Here is a 19,701-nt window from a genome sequence, read left to right as displayed (position 1 = left end):
TGGGATGGTTTCCATCCCACTTGAAGGTGCTGCTCTCATTTCTTGCAGCATAGGCCAGTCTCAGAACTGGTCTAGTTAACTTCTGACAATCCAGAGCCAAGGCCAGGGAGCAGACGAACAGGCTAAACCAACTGTTTGCTAGCTGCAGAGTCATCACTCAGGGTCCACTACAGTGAGACTGTCTGTTCCCTAAGCTAAACAAAAAAGTAGAAATACTCAGTTTGTTCCAGTAACCTAATCAATATAAAATTAGATCATACTGCCTATACAGCTGCTGCCAGCACATTTGATCTAAAGGTAGGGCTATTAAATTAGATTTATTGCATCTAAAGTGCTAATGGTTAATGAACTTATTACTGATCAGGAGTTTAATGTACTATATTTAACTGAAACATGGATTAAGCCAAATGAATATATAGCATTAAATGAAGCAAGTCCTCCTGGATACAGTTATATACACCAGCCTCATCTAACTGGCAGAGGAGGAGGTGTTTCAGTTATTTATAATGGTTATCGAGGTGTAACACACAAACCTGGTTATAAATTTAATCCATTGGAAGTTCTTCATACGAATATAATGTAGCCTCCAAAAATAAGTCTACCCAGTTAATTCCATTACTTATTTACAGGCCCCCGGGGCCATATTCTGAGTTTCTTTCTGAATTTGCAGATTTTCTCAGACCTTATTTCCTTAGACAAAGCTTTAGTTGTCGGATTAATATTCACTTCAATAACCCAGAAGACCCTTTTGAAAATAGCATTTGTCCATTTTAGATTCAGTAGGGGTGAGTGTCATAGTGACCAACCCATAATGGTGATCTTACACTCAATCTAATACTAACATTCAGGTTAAACATAGAAAATATAGTCTCACTTCCACAGTCTGAAGTTCTCGGATTCTCATCTCGTTCAAAATGTCTGAGTAATATATGCACCTCACCATGCTTCTGTATTAAACATACGGTACATTCATGTCAACTACTGCAGAGCTTTATAAATGATCTCCCAGAGTTATCAACTTTGGGTCACTGTCAGCCCCTGCAGAACTTGATCAGACAACTGAATGCTTAGTCAACATTCTGCTATACTTTAGATAATGTGGCTCCTCTTAAAAGGAAAATGACCAGAGAAAAATTTAGCACCCTGGTATAACGATGACACTTGCACTTTAAAACAGACCACTTGAAAATTGGAACGTAAATGACGTCAAACAAAATTGGTAGTGTTCAAATTAGCTTGGAAGGAGAGCTTCCTGAAGTATAGAAAAGCTCTTAGTACTGCTAGATCAACATATCTCTCTTCCCTAATAGAAGATGATAAAAATAATCGTAGATTGCTATTTACTGCTGTAGCAAAATTAACCAGGAATAAGTCCACTATACATATGCACACCTGCAGTATGTTGTAGCAATGACTTCATGAATTTCTTTAATGACAAAATTGAAAATATCTGACAAATTTAAACTAATTTAAGGTCAATGTAAGTAACCCTGTAGTTAATAATATAACAATCAGATTAGCAATTAGAATGTTTTACTCTCCTTAGAGAAATTGAATCTTTCATTAATCTCCATCAAAAGCCTCAACTTGTGTACTAGATAACTTACCTACACATCTATTCAAACAGCTAATACCTGAAATAATTGAACTGCTTCTAAAAATAAATTCTTCTCTTGGGATCGGCTGTGTACCCAGATCCTTTAAACTAACGGTTATCAAACACCTGATTAAAAAACCTGACCTTGATCCCTGTCAGATGTCCAATTATCGGCCAATATCAAACCTCCCCTTTATCTCCAAGATCCTTGAAAAAGCTGTTGCACCACAGTTATGCTCATATTTACATAGGAATAACATCCATGAAATTTATGTCAGGATTTAGACCTCATCATAGCACAGAGACAGCTCTGGTTAAAGTAGTGCAGCATTTGATACCATTGATCATTCCATTCTCTCGCATAGACTAGAAAATGTTGGAGGAATGGCTCTCTCCTGGCTCAGCTCTTATTTAACTGATTGCTATCAGTATGTTGATGTAAATGGTGATTTTTCTAATTTTTCTAGACATACTGAGGTAAAGTTTGGTGTTCCACAAGGTTCTGTCTTGGGTACACTGCTTTTATTTTATTTATTCCCCCCCCCGGTTACCTCTGGGTGATATTATTCGTAAACATTGTATTAATTTCCACTGTTATGCTGATGACACATTTGTATGTTTCTGCAAAACCAGATGAGACACCAGCTTAATAGAATTGAGGAATGTGTAAAGGACATTAGACACTGGATGCTTATTAACTTCCTTCTGCTTAACTCTGACAAGACTGAAGTACTTGTACTCAGACCACATGCAGCTAGAAGTAAGTTTTCTGTTTACACAGTAACTCTGGATGGCCTTTGTTTCTTCACGTGCAGCAGTAAAAGACCTCAGAGTGATTATTGATCCCAGTCTTTCATTCAAAACTCACACTGATGACATCACCTGGATAGCTTTCTTTCATCTCAGAAATATTGCTAAGATAAGAAATTTAATATCACTACATGACATGGAAAAACTAGTTCATGCTTCCGTTCCCTCCAGGTTGGATTACTGTAATGCCTTACTGTCTGGATGTTCTAATAAGTGCATAAACAAGCTCCAGTTAGTTCAAAATGCAGCAGTAAGAGTCCTTACTAGAACTAGAAAATATGACCACATCACCCCTGTCTTATCCACACTGCATTGGCTCCCAATCAAATTTCATATTGATTTATAAAATACTACTATTGACCTTTAAAGCACTGAATGGTCTCACACCACAGTACCTGAATGAACTTCCGGTCCTCTATGAACCCCTACTTGGATCAAAAGGTGCAGACTATCTGCTGGTACCTCGTATAGTGAAGGCTACATCAGGGGGCGGAGCCTTTTCTTACAAAGCCCCACAGTTATGGAACAGCCTTCCAAGTAGTGTTGGGGAATCAGACAGTCTGTGTTTAAGTCTAGGCTGAAAAACACGTTTTAGTCAAGCCTTTTGTTAATGGTGTTTGAGGTAAAGGAGTAGATCTGGAGGGTCCTCAGACAGTGTTTTGGTAAACTGGGATGTATGGATGGTGTCAGTCCCCCACTCACTTGAGTTTATTGATGGTGTAGTGGCTGGCTGCTTTATGTCCCATGTCTCCCCTTTCAGTTATGCGTCAATTAGTTGCCTGAGTCCCTGCTTGTTCTCAGTGCAATATGTATATTGTTCCTACTTATTCAGGTGACATTGGGCATACCTAACAACCTGTTTTCTCTCTTCCCCCCCCCCCCCCCCCCCCAAATCTGTCCCTCTGAGTTACATGTCGGTCCTGGGATCAAGATGCTGACCTCTTCTGCTCCTTGGACCTGCCTGATCCATCCTGGTGCCCTATGTCTGGTTGGAGTCTCATTGCATCGCTCTTGTGGAGGATGGCCCCATGTGGACAGCTGAAAGTCACTTGGAGGATGCTCTGGACACTTACAGTAATGCTTTTATGGCTGAGGACTACAGTTGACTTGCTAACTTTAGGACTGCAGTTGTCATGAACAGTTTTGCACTCAAGTTTCCATCAAATGAAGAGTTTATAACATCAACAAAACTGACTTCATGTTAATGTTATAGTCATGTTGTCTGTCGCCCAAATGAGGATGGGTTCCCTTTTGAGTCTGGTTCCTCTCAAGGTTTCTTCATGTCATCTGAGGGAGTTTTTCCTTGCCACTGTCACCACAGGCTTGCTCATTGGGGATAAATTAGGGATAAAATTAGCTCAAGTTTTTAGTTGTTCAAATTCTGTAAAGCTGCTTTGCGACAATGTTTGTTTAAAAGCATTATACAAATAAACCTGACTTGACTATTCTTAACCAGGGGTCTGATAACTGCTAGTTTAAAGGGTTTAGTTACATAGCCAGTGCTAAGGGGAGAATTGACTTTTTTTTTATTTTTTTAAGAAGCGGTTCCCTTGCTTCTGGTATTATCTGTTTGAAGAGTGGTGTAGGTAAGAGATCTCATGCACATGTGGAAATTATTGTTCATTTGCTTTCTCTAAGGGGAGTAAAACATTCTTGCTGATCCGTGGGTGGTAAAAGAGAGCAACTGGACTTGCTTGAAGATTCTTGAAAACGTTTCACCTCTCATCCCAAAGGCTTCTTCAGTTCTGCCTGACTGGTAGGGAGCATCAGGTATTTATCCTCTCATGGATGAAAAGCTCATCTAAGGTGTCACTGAGTCATCCTGTTGGTGTGGGTCACTGGGGGCTGGTTGTGAACGGCCTCGAGAGTCATTAGGATGATCAATAGATTGCCCGTTAGGGTGATCAATGGAATGCTGATTCTCTCTGTCCTCATGTGAGTCACTGAAAACAGCTAGGTTTTGGTGTGCATTCAGTTGTCTGGGAAGTGTGCCAAGGACTGCATTGTAGGTGGCTGATAAATGATGTCTTAGACCCCCACCTCTGTTCAGTGATGGCCATTCCAGGTTGACAAAAATGGCTTCTTAAACTCCTCGCTCATACCAACGATCCTCTCTGGCTAAAATGCGTACGTTGCAATCCTGAAATGAGTGTCCTTTGTTGTTAAGATGAGGATCTGGGATAGGCTCCAGCTCGCCTGCGACCCTGTAGAAGGATAAAGCGGCTAGAGATGATGAGATGAGATGCCTTATAGCTCATGAAAATCAGAAATCCAGTATTTCAAATTATTAGAATATTCCCTAAGATCAATCAAAAAAAGGATTTACAATACAGAAATGTCCAACTTCTGAAAAGTATATTCATTTATACACTCAATACTTGGTTGGGGATCCTTTACTATGAATTACTGTATCAATGCAGTGTGGCATGGAGGTGATCAGTCTGTGGCACTGCTGAGGTGTTATTGAAGCTCAGGTTGCTTTGATAGTAGCCTTCAGCGTATCTGTATTTTTGGGTCGGGTGTTTCTCATCTTCCTCTTGACAATACCCCATAGATTCTCTATGGGGTTCAGGTCAGGCAAGTTGCCTGGCCAATCAAACACAGTAATATCATGGTCAGCAAACCATTTGGTAGTAATTTTGGCACTGTGGGTAGGTGCTAAGTCCTGCTCGAAAAGGAAATCAGCATCTCCAAAAAGCTCATCAGCAGATGGAAGCATGAAGTGCTCTAAAATCTCCTGGTAGATGGCTGTGTTGACTTTGGACTTGATAAAATACAGTGGACCAACACCAGCAGATGACATGGCACCCCAAATAATCACAGACTGTGGAAACTTCACAATGGGCTTCAAACACCTTGGATTCTGTGCCTCTCCACTCTTCCTCCAGACTCTAGAACTGTGATTTCCAAATTAAATGCAAAATGTACTTTCATCTGAAAAGAGGACTTTGGACCACTGAGCAACAGTCCATTTCTTTCTCTCCTTAGCCCAGATAAGACACCTCTGACATTGTCTCTGGCTCAGGAGTAGCTTGACATTAGGAATGCGAAAGTTGTATCCCCTTTCTTGAAGATGTCTGTTCGTGATGGGTCTTGATACACTGACACCAGCCTCAGTCCACTCCTCGTGAAGCTCTCCCAAGTTCTTGAATCAACTTTTCTTGACAATCCTCTCAAGACTGCGGCCATCCCTGTTGCTTGTGCACCTTTTCCAGCCACCCTTTTCAGCAATGACCTTTTGTGGCTTACCCTCCTTGTGGAGGGCATCAGTGATCATCTTCTGGACAACAGTCAAGTCAGCAGTCTTCCCCATGATTGTGGTTGTATGTACTGAACTAGACCGAGAGATACACTGTGTTCATACTGTTTTACTCAAACTCGAAATGAAATATTCTAATATTTTGAGATTTTTTTTTTTGTTTTTGTACCATATGCCATACTGATTAAAATTAAAATAGAAAAATGAAACATTTTAGTTTGTGTAATGAGTCTATAATATATAACATTTTCACTTTCTTAAATAACTGATGGAAAATATTGAACTTTTTCACAATATTCTAATTTTTTGAGATGCACTAGTGTAAAAATTATATAAGCAGTACAGTAGTGGTTAACACTGTCACCTCACAGCAAGGTGGTTTGGTTTGAACCCAGCAGCAGCCTCTGTGTGGAGTTTGCATATTCTTCCTGTCAGTGTGGGTTTCCTCTGGGTGCTCCAGTTCCCCCACAGCCTAGACACATGCATTTAAGTTGACATGGGGCAGCCTTGGACTGAAGTGCACTTGAGCAAGGTACCCAACCCCTGACTGCTCCCTGGGCACTGTAGTATGGCTGCCCACACCCAGGTTAAATGTAGAGAAAGAATGTCACCATGCATGTGACAAGTTTCTTAAAACCCCTTGAAATCAGTCCTGTGATTTCAAATATTGAGAATCTCCAGGGTGGCATTTATGGCCCCTGTTCCCTTATTCAAGGTTGAGTAAAGCATTTCACAGGAAGAAAATTCATAGGCACTTCACTACAAAGGAGTTAGTGTCAAGTGTGTAGGATTCTGAAAAATCCCATCTTAATTCAGTTTCAACATCCACCATCAATCTGAGGTAGGATAATCAGGTCACTCAAGCATAAGCTTACAATTCTAGCCATAAACATTTATAAGCCTGCAATGAATACAATTCCTCCCTTTAAACCTTTGGCAGGTACTGCCACTATTAAAACACGTCGGGTTTAATAAAAAGGGAACTTGATTATCTACAAATACTAAAAGTCTTCCTTCAAGCCTGCTCACCTAGGGAGACCTCCCTTAAAGCAGAAGTGAAGTCTAGCTTGAAACACTCCAGAGAGCCATACATTGAGTATGGGCACTGTATGAGATGGCTGCCTCTCCAGTAGCTCTGCAGTTTTTAGCTCTTTAAACCTCCCCCCCCCCCTTTTTTTTTTTTTTTACTTTTCTGCTCTTCTTACAAAGACAGTGTGTTTTACTTATATAACGGATATTTTTAACTTTAACACACAACCAGGAGCCAGTTCTCTCACTTATTCGAGAGAAGAGCTGCTGGCCCTGAGAACAATGGGACGAGCCGGGATATGACACCCCATCCCAGCGGAGCTGAGGAGGAGACCCAGGGGCTGCAAAGCCAGAGCTAAGCTAAAGGCTAGGCTAGTAGACAACCGGCGGTGCTGCAAACCATCCAAGCCCTCCGCTATCATGGGGAATGTGAACTCACTGCCGCATAAAGTCGACAAGCTTTCAGCTCTGAACAACCAGTGGCTTTACTGGGAGAGCAGCTTATTTATCTTTACAGTGACATGGGTAACACATCTCGTACTGGATGCTAACATGGGCCTGCGGGGATTCATTGCTGTGAGAGCCGACAGACACTAACATGCAGGAAAAGCAAGCAAAGGTGGGGGACTCCTCATTTATGTTAACCACCGGTGTACCCCAGGACAAAGTGTCCATAAAGACAGTCTTATGTCACCCGGACTTGGAGCTGCTAGCAGTTAGCCTGCGGCCATATTATCTGCTGAGGGAGTTCAGTCACATCTGTGTTTACATCCCTCTGAGGGCAGCCGCTGCCTGTGAGAGGATTCACTCTGTCACAGCAAGGCTGCAGACACAGCACCCTGAGGCATTTATCATAATTTCTGGGGACCTTAATCATGCGACTTTGGATTCTACTTTGGCTGCTTTTTATCAGGCTGTGGCTTGTCCAAGGAACAGGACAATTGACTTGCTGTATGCTAATGTGAGGGATGCATACAGAGCCACACCCCTCCCCCCCACTAGGGAAGTCTGACCACCACCTGGTTCTTCTACAGCCAAAGTACACCCCCCCCCCAGTTCAAAGGCAGCCTGCAACAACTAGCTCCATCAGGAGGTGGTCCCCTGCAATGGAAGATGCCCTCAGGGACTACTACGACATCACAGACTGGGATGTGCTGCTTAGCCCACACTGTGAGGACATAGAGAGGCTGACACTGACTGATTACCTCAACTTCTGCGCAGACATGGTCTCCCCCGCTAAGACTATACGGTGTTACCCTAATAAGCCATGGGTAACACAAAGTCAAAGCTGTCCTCAAGAGGAAGACTACCTTCAGGAGCAGGGAGGCAATGAAAGCAGCACAGCAGGAGGTAAAACACTGCATGAGGGAAGCTAAGGACAACTACAGGAGAAAGGTGGAGCAGAAGCTGAAGAACAGCAAGAGGGAGGTCTGGAAAAGTGTGAAGACCATCACAGGCCACAATATGAAGACCAGTGTCGTTGAGGGGACAGTGGAGAGGGCAAGAGTTGAATGACCAAGCGGTTCAACCAGCCCACATCCCCCCACTGCAGCCATCTCTCCTCCTTCCCTCAACACACCTCCCTGCAGTCATCACAGCAGCCCCATCCTCCCCCTCATCCCCTACCTCAACACAGACTCCTCCATGCATTACTGCAGACCAGGTCAGAGGTCAACTAAGGAAGCTTCACCCTAGGAAAGCAGCAGGCCTGGACAAGATGTGTCCCCAACTACTGAAGACCTGCGTTGCTAAACTGGGTGAACCACTCCAGCACATCTTCAACCTCAGCCTGCAGCTGGGGAGAGTGCCCACTCTCTGGAAGACATCATGTATCGTTCCAGTTCCCAAAAAGAATCAGCCCAGCGAGCTGAACAACTTCTGCCCGGTAGCACTCACTTCACATCTGAAGATGTTGGAGCAGCTCTTCCTCAGCCTCCTCAGACCGCAGGTACAACATGCCCAGGACTGTCTGCAGTTTGCGTACCGGGCAGGTGTTGGTGTGGAAGACACCATCCTCTACCTGCTACACCGAGTCCACTCGCATCTGGATAAGGGAAAATGGCACAGTGAGGATCCTCTTAGACTGAGTGCCTTCAACACCATCTAGCCCCTATTGCTTCAGGACAAACTGAACAAGATACAAGTGGACCCCTGCCTGGTCACCTGGAGAGGAGGAGTATAGGAGCCTGGTGAGGGACACTGCTGTGTGGTGCAACAGGAACCATCTGCAGCTCAAACACCTCAAAGACCAAGGAGCTAGTCATTGACTTTGGGAGGTCCAGACTAGTTCTGATTGAGGGAGTCGAGGTGGAGGCTGTGGATTCCTACAAGTACCTCAGGCTGTGGCTGGACAGGACTTGCAACACCAATCACTTGTAAAGGAAGGGACAGAGCAGGCTATACTTCCTGAGGAGGCTACAGTCCTTTAACATCTGCAAGAAACTCCTGTGGATGTTCTATCAGTCTGTGGTTGCCAGTGTCCTGTTTTACACTATGGTGTGCTGGGGTGGGTGGGCAGCAGCACATCCAAACTGGACAAACTGATCAGGCAGGCCAGCTCTGTGGTCAGTGTGAAGCTAGACCATCTGGTGATTGTGGCAGAGAAGAGGTCTATGGACAAACTATTGATCATCATGGACAATGCTAGTCACCCTTTGCATACCATCAGCAACAGAATGGTCCTTCCCAAGTGCAGGATGAATAGACAAACTTTGTCCCTCATGCCATTAGACTGTAGAACTCTTCTCTGGGGGGGGGGGGGGTGTAACAGGACAGAACAGTAGCCTAGCCTAACAATAAGCAATATCTCACCTGCCACCCCCCCTTCCTCATATCTTTTTACATTTGTATATGCAAGTAGTTTGTCTCAACATTCTCTACCAGTACTTCTGTTTGTAATGATGCTGCTGGAATCTTAATTTCCCCTGAGTGAACCCTCCCAAAGGGATCAATAAAGTTATTGAATGAGTGCATCTTTCCAGTCTAGGCAGGAGCAGAGGGTCTGTTTTAGCCTTTGCCTGCAAGGGCACATAGCTGGAAGAGCAAGATGTTACATCCATAAAGGTCTTTAGGTACCAGGATTTCTCAGAGCATTGTACCTGTTAGTTACACCATCACAGCCAGAGGGCTGGCTTGCACTCTGCCCACAAAACAAGAGATTGTACCCAGTCAACTGGGAAGCCCCCAGATTTGTAGCACTAGAAACCCACCCATGTTCAGGCAAAAAGGAATCACAAGACAAGTTGCCAGTTTTGCTTTTTATTTAACCAAGTCATTAGACTACAAAGCCTTGTCCAGAACCACAATTGGGCCAAGGCTAACTTCTTTCTCCAGCTGCAAGCCTGCAAATAGAGACAAAATGCATGAGCAGGGTCCAAAGTCAAAGGCCACACCACAAGTTGTGTATATGGTACCTATTCAGGTCTGAAGAGTACAGAGATCCAAGTTACATGAAGGCCAACATGGTTCTTCCACATACCTTGTTCTAGGGACAGATCACGGCCCTTCCTCATGCTTCCACACCTACTGCTGCAACAACTGCACACCTGGTCAGCACCATATGCAGCAGTCCACCTAGGACAACACAGTAATGCTTTAGTGGTCACAGTTCTGTAGCACCAAGCAAATCATGGTCACAGCAACATACCTATTCTCAGAGAACGAACAAGCCTTGTGCTCAGCATCAGCAGGGGCAGAGGCTGCTGTTGCCTTCAACTTGCAGGCAATGTAGACCTGGCAAAGCAGTACACATCAAAATATCTGACTACTGAACAGGCCAGTCAACCCTGGTACACCAGGCATTACCTACCAAGCTACTGTTCCCTTGTTGAAATCTGAAAGCTTCCAGCTGAAACCTCAGCTTAGTTGCTTGAGTGTAAGGCATGAAGTGGGAACTGGACTGGGTAAGCTTAGCATCAATCAGGCACCTGGAAGGAGTCACAGTTAGGACAGCTCAGCTTACAGAGGCTCCAAAGAAGCTCACTCACCCATGGTTATCAATGAAGTAATATCTTGGGACAGCATTCATGTCAGGGACAGGAGTGGCCACACAGCTGTCTACAAGGACACGCAGGGGCACATGGTGGAACTGCAGTACCGAAGCCTCAATATTTATAAGCTCACCCAGATAATACTGGTTGGAAGGCCTTTGGAATAGCCAGTCCTCTATAACAAGAGAGATCTCATTAGTAGATTATTCTTCACCCAAACAAGCTACAGCCCAACCATAATACAAACCCATCATGATCCTCAAGGAGAAAACAAGGAGCTCCTCAGCAGCTTGGGCTGAAGCATATGGGATCCAAGCAGGCATGAGACCACTGCTACTCACATTGTGGAATCTGGAAGATGTTAGAACAAGGCAATGAGTGTACAGCCTCCCAAACAAATCCAAGTAGACTTTTGTACACAGCAATACCTACCTTGGATAATGACACTCAATGAGAACCTGAGCACCAGCACTTCTGAGAAGTGAAGAGCTACTTAGAGGCACTGGAGCCATACCAAGGATGAAGATGTAGACCAGCTCATTTGCAGTCACCTGAAAGAAAAAAGGTAAGGTATAAAGCCATCCAAGACAAGGCTAAAACAAGACTAATGTACTTGACAATAAAAGGCTTACAATCAGCTTGCTGTTGCAGTCATGCAGTGCTGATTCATAGATAAGGAATCGGGAAGAAGCATCCACCCCTTTGGCAGCACAGCCTCCCAGTGTGAAGCTAGCCACATTGGCAGTTGTATCAGTTCCAAGCAAGTCTTTCCTCACCTCTACATGCACTGTATTCTCACTACACTTTGTTGTTATCCCCTCAGAGAGAACAGGACGAGGTGGTCTTACAAAGTGCACCGGGGTTGGTGGTGTTGGGATTTGTGGTGTTGCTGGAAAACGCCAAGTTAGTTGCTTTGTTGGTTGCTGAATTACTTGCTGGGTTTCAGCAGCTGAAGGATTTTGAAGTTGTAGTCCAAGCGGGGCTACTGCAGGGTTTCCAGCTTGAGAGCCACCTTGAATCCATTGAGAAGGTAACCCAGCACTTCCTTGCACTGAAGAATGTCCTAAAATGTTAGTGTAAAGCCCAGCAGAAGTTTGACTATTCCCTAGACTTTGCCACTGCGCTGTTACTAAATTAGCTACAAAGAGTAACAGCAGCTCACCTACTCTTACTTGCCTCAAACCCATTGCTGTTACCAAATGACTGTAAGGATACCACTACTGCCAGAGCAGTTCCTATTTATGCAGTGATTTAGGCTCCTAGGCCTGTTGAGTTCCTAATTAGACTACCTAACAGATGACAGCAATTAGAAGTTTACTGCCCCTTGCATTTGATTGGACCAAGAGCTTAATTTTCTTAATTGTTTAAGACATACAACCACGCAAGTGTGCTAGACAGTTAAGAAAATTAAGCTCGAAAAACCTGTGTGGGTGCAATCTCTTACTTTTCAAGCTATGTGCTGTTGCAGACAGAAGTTAAACCAGACCCTTGTTTTCAGTCTAGATTGTGTGGCAGTCCCAGCGTTAATTGGAAGGCTATTGCATAACAGCGTTTGTCTCTATGAAGCGTTCCGAGCTAGACATGGACTCTATTTTAAGGTAGCTCTCCCCAGCTGAACTGGCTTGAAGGAAGATTATCTACAATACAAGACCAATCCCCTTCCCTTTTTTATTAAATTCCTTTGTGATTTAATGCTGGCAGTACTTGTCAAAGGTGTAAAGGGAGGAATTCCTTTCATTGCAGGCTTCTAAATGATGTTCATATGGCTGCAATTGTAAGCATCTGCTTTAGTGATCTAATGATCCTACCAAGGATTGCAATGGCAGACATTGAAATGGAGTTAAGACGTGTAGAATTCTGAAACACCACACTTTGAAACTCTCACTCATTCATGGTGAACTGCCTATGAATTATTTCTTCCTCTGAAATACTTTATTCAACCTTGAACAGAGAGCATAAATTCCTGTCCCATACCGGGGGTGCAGGGGCGGATCTAGAAAAATATTTATGGGGTGGCAAGAGGGGGGCAGGAGTTTTTGAGGGGTGGCAACGTATTACAGATGTGTATATATACTGAATTTAATCACAGTTATCACAGTTTGATGACAAATAGTATGTACACACTACAAAAGGGCACGGGCTGCCATTTACAAACTCATACAGACAAACTTAATCTCATGCTTTTATTGTTCACGAAGAACACACATTCTCAGATGAGGTCTATACCGTTTCTGGACAGTTTTATACTGTATATGCAAAAGAACAGACACTAAAAAACAATAACAACACTGCTTCAAGTTCAGCATGATTTAAACCATTTACACCAGTGTCACATTTTCTAGTTTTTTTTTTCTCACACTTTGTAAAGGCTCACCAGTGAGCATAACATGAACTTGTCATGCCTACAACAGCTGAATGCGGCGATTTCCATGTTGCTCAGCAAAACGCTTCACAAATTTATCAAGATCTAATGCTTTTGTGTGCTTTGATTCAATGCTGAGTACAGCCAAACTTGATAGTCTCTTTTCTGTCATAGTCGACCGCAAATAAGTCTTTATGACTTTATGTAGGATTCAGAGTAACTTTACAATGTTTTCCTTGACAGACGTTGAATCAATATTAACTTTTGTGGCCGACTTTACACAAAACTAATGTCAGACCTAGCTAACATTACATGTATAGTTAGCTAAATAACGTTCTCCAACCTGATTTTTATCCTCTCAAAATCAGCATCACAACTATGCTAGCACTGTTCATTCATTATAATTTCATTTCTTGATAGATGGTTAATCAGCTTTTACCTCTTTCCTCCCGTGTCTCCTTTCCTCGCGACTCCTGGCTCCCTCGCTTCGCGCCTCTCAATTTTCCAAAACAACCAATCTCTGGCGTCATCTCGTGCTGCGTTCGCCGCAGTCGGACATTGGAAATTCGCGCACGTAAATGTCAAATTGGCCGTAATTTTTCTTTGAATTCGTCGCTGCCAACTGGGGTGGCAGCAGGGGTGGCAAGGCTTTCTTTTAGGGTGGCATTTGCCACCCTATGCCACCCATGTGGAAAACACCCAGATCCGCCCATGTGGGGGTGGGATTCCTAAAAGCATCGTAGCACAAAGAGCATCATTAAATGGTAGAGTGAGCATCACAATGAACACGCACTCTCCAAGTTAAGATACTCTTAGTATTAAGAGGCTTTTGGGAAACCCACCCCTGATCGTTACACTCGGGATTGTAACAGCAATGTTGAGACATCAGTCTCATGATTTCAAAGGAGTTTTATTAGACTACACCATCATGGTGTGGGTGCTGTGAGCAGGTGCTAGGGTTGATAACAGGATGTAACAAACTCAACCCTATTAAAAGAATCATGTTAGCCATACCTGAGCTTTGTGTGGATTTGGGATGAGTAAATGTTGTACTGGTGATATTAAACGTCAAAGGTAATTAGGGACTGATCATTAACATGTCAGCTATTCTGCAAAGTCTAATTTTTACAAATGCTTCTTGCGTCTCTGTGGTCACTCAGATGACAGCAATTAGAAGTTTACTGCCCCTTGCATTTGATTGGACCAAGAGCTTAATTTTCTTAATTGCTCTCGGACACTTGCGAGGTCATGTGTCCGAGACAATTAAGAAAATTAAGCTCTTGGTCCAATCATATGCAAGGGGCAGTAAACTTCTAACTGCTGTCAATTGCTCAGTAGTCTAATTAGTAACTCAACAGGCCTAGAAGCCTGAATCACTGTATAAATAAGAACTGCTCTGCTGGTAGGGGTGTACTTGTAGTTATTTGTTAATAGTAATGGGTTTGAGCCAAGTAAAAGTTAGTGTACTGCTATTCTTTGCAGTTGGTTTAGTAACAGCACAATGGCAAAGTCTAGGGAATAGTCAAGCTTCTGCTGGACTTTACACTAGCATTCTAGGGCAGTCTTCAGTGCAAGGAAGTACTGGGTTGCCTTCTCAATGGATTCAAAGTGGCTCTCAAGGTGGAAGCCCTGCAGTAGCCCCACTTGGACCACAACTTCAAAATCCTTCAGGTGCTGCAGTCCAGCAAGTAATTCAGCAACCAGCGAAGCCACTGACTTGGCATTTTCCAGCAGCACCACAAATCCCAACACCACCAACCCCGGTGCACTTTGTAAGACAGCCTCGTCCTGTTCTCTCTGAGGGGGTAACAACAAGGTGCAGTGAAAACACAGTACATGTAGAGGTGAGGAAAGACTTGCTTGGAATTGATGCAAACTTTGATGTGGCTATTCTCACGCTGGGAGGCTGTGCTGCCAAAGGGGTAGATGCCTCGTCTCGATTCCTTATCTATGAATCAGCACTGCATGACTGCAACAGCAAGCTGATTGTAAGCCTTCTATTACCTTAGTCTTGGTTAGCTTTGTTGTGGCTGGCTTTATATCTTGCCTTATTATCAGGTAACTGCAAATGAGCTGGTCTATATCTTCACCCTTGGTATGGCTCCAGTGCCTCTAGGTGGCTCTTCACTTTTGAGAAGTGCTGGTACTCAGGTTCTCATTGAGTGTCACTATCCAAGGTAGGTGTTGCTCCATATGATCTGTTTGGACTGACTGGGAGGTTGTACTCCTTTGTGATTGCTTTGTTCTAATGTCTTCCAGATTCCACAATGTGAGTAGCAGTGGTCTCATGCCTGCTTGGATCCCACATGCTTCATCCCAAACTGCTGAGGAGCTTCTTGTTTTCTCCTTGAGGATCATGATGGGTTTGTATTATGGTTGGGCTGTAGCTTGTTTGGGTGAAGAATAATCTACTAATGAGATCTCTCTTGTTGTAGAGGACTGGCTATTCCAAAGGCCCTCCAACCAGTATTATCTGGGTGAGCTTATAAATATTGAGGCTTCAGTACTGCAGTTCCACCATGTGCCCCTGCGTGTCCTTGTAGACAGCTGTGTGGCCACTCCTGTCCCTGACATGAATGCTGTCCCAAGATATTACTTCATTGATAACCATGGGTGAGTGAGCTTCTTTGGAGCCTCTGTAAGCTGACCTGAACTGTCCTAACTGTGACTCCTTCCAGGTGCCTGATTGATGCCAAGCTTACCCAGTCCAGTTCCCACTTCATGCCTTACACTCAAGCAGCTAAGCTGAGGTTTAAGCTGGAAGCTTTCAGGTTTCAACAAGGGAACAGTAGCTTGGTAGGTAATGTGTGGTGTACTAGGGTTGACTGGCCTGTTCAGTGGTCAGATGTTGATGTCTACTGTTTTGCCAGGTCTACATTGCCTGCAAGTTGAAGGCAACAGCAGCCTCTGCTCCTGCTGATACTGAGCACAAGGCTTGTTCGTTCTCTGAGAATAGGTATGTTGCTGTGACCATGATTTGCTTGTGCTACAGAACTGTGACCACTAAAGCATTACTGTGTTGTCCTAGGTGGACTGCTGCATATGGTGCTGACCAGGTGTGCAGTTGTTGCAGCAGTAGGTGTGGAAGCATGAGGAAGGGCCGTGATCTGTCCCTAGAACAAGGTATGTGGGAGGACCATGTTGGCCTTCATGTAACTTTTGGTACTCTTCAGACTTGAATTGGGACTGTGTGGCTTTTTGACTTTTGGACCTTGCATCTTGTCTGTCTGCAGGTTTGCAGCTGGAGAAAGAAGTTAACCTTGGCCCAATTGTGGTGCTGGAAAGGGATTTGTAGTCCAATGATTGGTTAAATAAAAAGCAAAACTTGCAACTTGACTTGTGCTGCCTTATTACCTTTTAGCATCCTTTTTGCCTGAACATGGGTGGGTTTCTAGTGCCACAAATCTGGGGGCTTCCCCCTACTCCCAGTTGACTGGGTACAATCTCTTTTGTGGGCAGAGTGCAAGCCATCTCTGTGGCTGTGATGGTATAACTAATGGGGCTGGGGCTCCCTAAGGAACACTGGTACCTAAACCTGTGGGTGCAGAATATTACTTTTCCAGCTCTGTGCCCTTGCAGACAGGCTAAAATGGGCCCTTGTTATCAGCCTAGACTGGGTGGCAGTCCCAACACTGATTGGAAGGCTGTTACATTAATGTGTGGCTCTCTGGAGTGTTCCAAGCTAGGCATAGCCTCTGCTTTAAGGCAGGTCTCCCCAGGTGAGCAGGCTTGAAGGAAGCTTGCATACAAGACTAAATCAAGCCCCTTCCCTTTTTATTAAATCCCAATGTGCTTTTAATGCTGGCAGTACCTGTCAAGCCTTAAAGGAAAGCATTACTTTCAGTGCAGGCTTATAAATGTTTATGGCTGTAATTGTAGACATCTGCTGTAGGGACCCGGTTATCCTGCCTCTGAATTACAATAGTTGTCAAAATGGAGTTAATGTGTAGTGTTCCAAAAAATTAACTTGCAGTGAACTGCCTGAGATTTCTTCCTGTGACATGCTTTACTTTCCCTTGAACAGTGGGATGGGAGTTTATGCCCTTACTGAGGCTTACATTCTGTGATTGTAACAGCAATGCTGAGACAATCATGATTTTCAAAGGGGTTTTACTGGCCTACATCACCATGGTGTAGGTGCTGTGAGCATGTGGCAGGGCAGTGTAGGTTGAGAATGGGATGTAATGACCCTATTAACCATACCTGTGCTTTGTGGGTTTGTATTTGGGGTGCAGTATTTTGTGCAGGTGGTGGTGACTTCAAAGGGAAGTGAGGCCTGATCATGTTGGCTATTCTGCCGAGATCTAACTTTTTCAAATGGTTCTTACATCTTTGTGGTCATTATTCTGCAATTTGTGGTGTTCTTGGAGTTAATTGGAGTAGTTTACAGGGTAAGGCAGGCCTGCTGAGGTAGGGCAGTGTTCATCCTATGCAGAAGGTGTTCCCATTTCTTGCAGTGTGGCTCCCTGTCTCAGAATAGGCCTAGACAATCCAGAGCCAAGTCAAGGGTGCAGACAAACAGGGGTGATAGCGTTCCGGCGCCGCGCCGGATTTCCGGCATACCGTGGCTGGGGGAAAAAAAACAACCTAGTTCACCCATTGTCCTGTGTCATTCTGAGATGCGCAGATAGACAGTAAAGGGAATTCGCATGATATGGAACTAGTGGGGGGGAAAGTGCCAGCACGAATTAGACCCTCAGATGGTCTAATTCATGCTGTGACAGCACTTTTTTTTTTTTTTCCCCACTAGTTCCATATCATGTGAATTCCCTTTACTGTCTATCTGCGCATCTCAGAATGACACAGGAGTGTGTGTGTGTGTGTGTGTGTGTGTGTGTGTGTGTGTTTCCCCCCCCCCCCCCCCCCCCCCCCCAAGCCACACGGTGCCGGAACGCTATCACCCCTGAGACAAACCAGCTTAACTGACTTCTAGCTGCACAGTTGGTGTGCTCCAGTTCCACTATGTTTGTTCCCAGAGATCTGCAAAAAATTGCTCAGTTCTAGTAGGAGAACATGAAGTTGTCTTGGACACCTGACCTAGCAAAGCCAGCCCTGTACGCTTAGGTTTTTCACAAGGAGCACTTGTGCTCCTAAATGAAAGAAAAAAAAAAAAAAAAAAAATAGGAGCACAGAAATTTAGGAGCACTACAAATTTCTTAAATGCCATTTATTATTAAAACTTTTTTTTTTTTTACACTTACAGAATTAAATGGGGAAGATGTAATAAGTGTAACAAGTCAATTCATCCAGACAAATCATTGACCCATAACCTCCCACACACAATGTCCCATTCCCATATTTTGTAATCTGGCCGCCTGCTACGCTTTGCTGAGTCCATCCAGCGGTCCACAGCAGGGCTTGGATCAAAGTCTTCCAGAGATGGTCCCTCCAGGCTGATTCTCATGAGGTCCTCAGTTGTGCTCACTGCTAGGCAGCTTCGTTTGCTGTTCTTAATTTGGTTTTGTGCGGAGAAACCCCTCTCACACTGGGCAGCTGAAATGGGCAGCACCAGCATCATGTGCACCAACTCCAGTATGTTCTAGGGGGATCAAGATAGGCCTTACTTATCTCATCTATAACCATCAATAATAGGAGGGCACTGCAGCATATAAATGCTCAATAGTGTTTGCTTACCTTATAATCCTCTCTGTATGGCTCCTTGGTAAGCATGGTCTCCCACAGGCCACTGTAGTGCTTGTCTTTGAAGTGTTGACTGACCAAGATCTTCAGTCCCTGCCACTCATTCTGAACAGCTGCCAGGTCACACCCTGATCTATGGAGATTAGCAAATACCAAAAACATGATTGATTGCATTATAGTACAGCAGTGCAAAATATATTCTTACCTGCTGAGAGGCTCTCTGAAATGCGCCACCAATTCTGCCACGTCTTCATCACCAAACGTCAGAAGGCTGGCATGGTCATCAGGCCATGTGTCATGGTTGAAGACTTTGAAGGCCTGTACTGGGGTCCTGACATCAGCCCCATCGTCCAAAAGCCCACCAAACCGGTCTTTCAGTTCAGACACGCAGATGTTGATAGCTGATTCCACATGCTTCTTCAGCTGGGGGTGGGTGAAGTCAGCAAGACCTGTGAGATTCCCCTTCAGTGATATTCCCTTTGAGCGAGACAATCACACACAAAATTGTTTTAAGACAGCATGCTTCCAAAATGTTAAAATCCAAAACCTACAGTACACTAATAATATAGTGACTGATTCAAACACTTCTGCAGCCATGGCCAGATGCAGGGACTGTAACCAATATGCTGAAGTGTAATGTAAGCTCTGCTCTAAACATATTTCCCTAAAATCCCAACAAACATCCTAGTAACACACCTGGAATCTACACTCATCTTCCTCTCCATGCTGAGCAAGCATGGCCTGGATCTTCTCAAGCATGCCTCCTGACTTTGCCCTGGACTTAAATGCTTCCAGTCTGGTCACAGTCTTCTTCAGCTCTGACGTTGCTTGGGGGAGGATCAGGTCTTTTCTCTGCAGGGTCAGGCTAAATGAAGACAGCTCCTCGAAGACGTCAGCAAGAAAATGGCAGAATACACAAAAAAGTGCACTCTCCATCCCTCTCTTTACCTATGTGGTAGTGAGTAGATCAATACAAGTAGGCCCTATGTATTCCTAGCCACTCCCTAATCTGCCA

General features: G+C 44.2%; 2 protein-coding genes across 2 annotated transcripts; one reads left to right on the top strand and one right to left on the bottom strand.

The window, feature by feature from the left end:
- Nucleotides 1–9,974: 9,974 nt before the first annotated feature.
- LOC132869098 (zona pellucida sperm-binding protein 3-like) lies at nt 9,975–11,871 on the bottom strand. The gene is made up of 8 exons (XM_060902448.1): nt 11,317–11,871; nt 11,117–11,235; nt 10,932–11,035; nt 10,682–10,859; nt 10,504–10,621; nt 10,342–10,427; nt 10,174–10,268; nt 9,975–10,036 (listed from the first exon to the last, which is right to left on the bottom strand). Exons 1-8 carry the CDS (start codon nt 11,869–11,871, stop codon nt 9,975–9,977), a joined length of 1,317 nt encoding a protein of 438 aa, XP_060758431.1.
- Nucleotides 11,872–14,482: 2,611 nt separating this feature from the next.
- LOC132869097 (zona pellucida sperm-binding protein 3-like) lies at nt 14,483–16,341 on the top strand. Its single transcript, XM_060902447.1, has 8 exons — nt 14,483–15,034; nt 15,105–15,223; nt 15,306–15,409; nt 15,482–15,659; nt 15,725–15,842; nt 15,917–16,002; nt 16,075–16,169; nt 16,280–16,341. Exons 1-8 carry the CDS (start codon nt 14,483–14,485, stop codon nt 16,339–16,341), a joined length of 1,314 nt encoding a protein of 437 aa, XP_060758430.1.
- Nucleotides 16,342–19,701: the final 3,360 nt, after the last annotated feature.

The sequence above is a fragment of the Neoarius graeffei genome, chromosome 20 (assembly GCF_027579695.1).
Source record: "Neoarius graeffei isolate fNeoGra1 chromosome 20, fNeoGra1.pri, whole genome shotgun sequence".
Classification (NCBI taxonomy): Eukaryota; Metazoa; Chordata; class Actinopteri; order Siluriformes; family Ariidae; genus Neoarius; species Neoarius graeffei.
The sequence above is the reverse complement of the archived record's forward strand: the minus strand, read 5'-3'. Positions and strand labels throughout refer to the sequence as shown.

Bases quoted from the DNA above. Each gene is read 5' to 3' on its own strand.
- LOC132869097 (XM_060902447.1), top strand. From the start codon at position 14,483: ATGGGTTTGAGCCAAGTAAAAGTTAGTGTACTGCTATTCTTTGCAGTT. The intron at 15,224-15,305 runs GTAGGTGTTGCT...AATGTCTTCCAG, and splicing joins ATTGAGTGTCACTATCCAAG to ATTCCACAATGTGAGTAGCA. The intron at 15,410-15,481 runs GTTTGTATTATG...CTCTTGTTGTAG, and splicing joins CTCCTTGAGGATCATGATGG to AGGACTGGCTATTCCAAAGG.
- LOC132869098 (XM_060902448.1), bottom strand. From the start codon at position 11,871: ATGGGTTTGAGGCAAGTAAGAGTAGGTGAGCTGCTGTTACTCTTTGTA. The intron at 11,036-11,116 runs GTAGGTATTGCT...AACATCTTCCAG, and splicing joins ATTGAGTGTCATTATCCAAG to ATTCCACAATGTGAGTAGCA. The intron at 10,428-10,503 runs GTAGGTAATGCC...CTGCTTTGCCAG, and splicing joins AACAAGGGAACAGTAGCTTG to GTCTACATTGCCTGCAAGTT.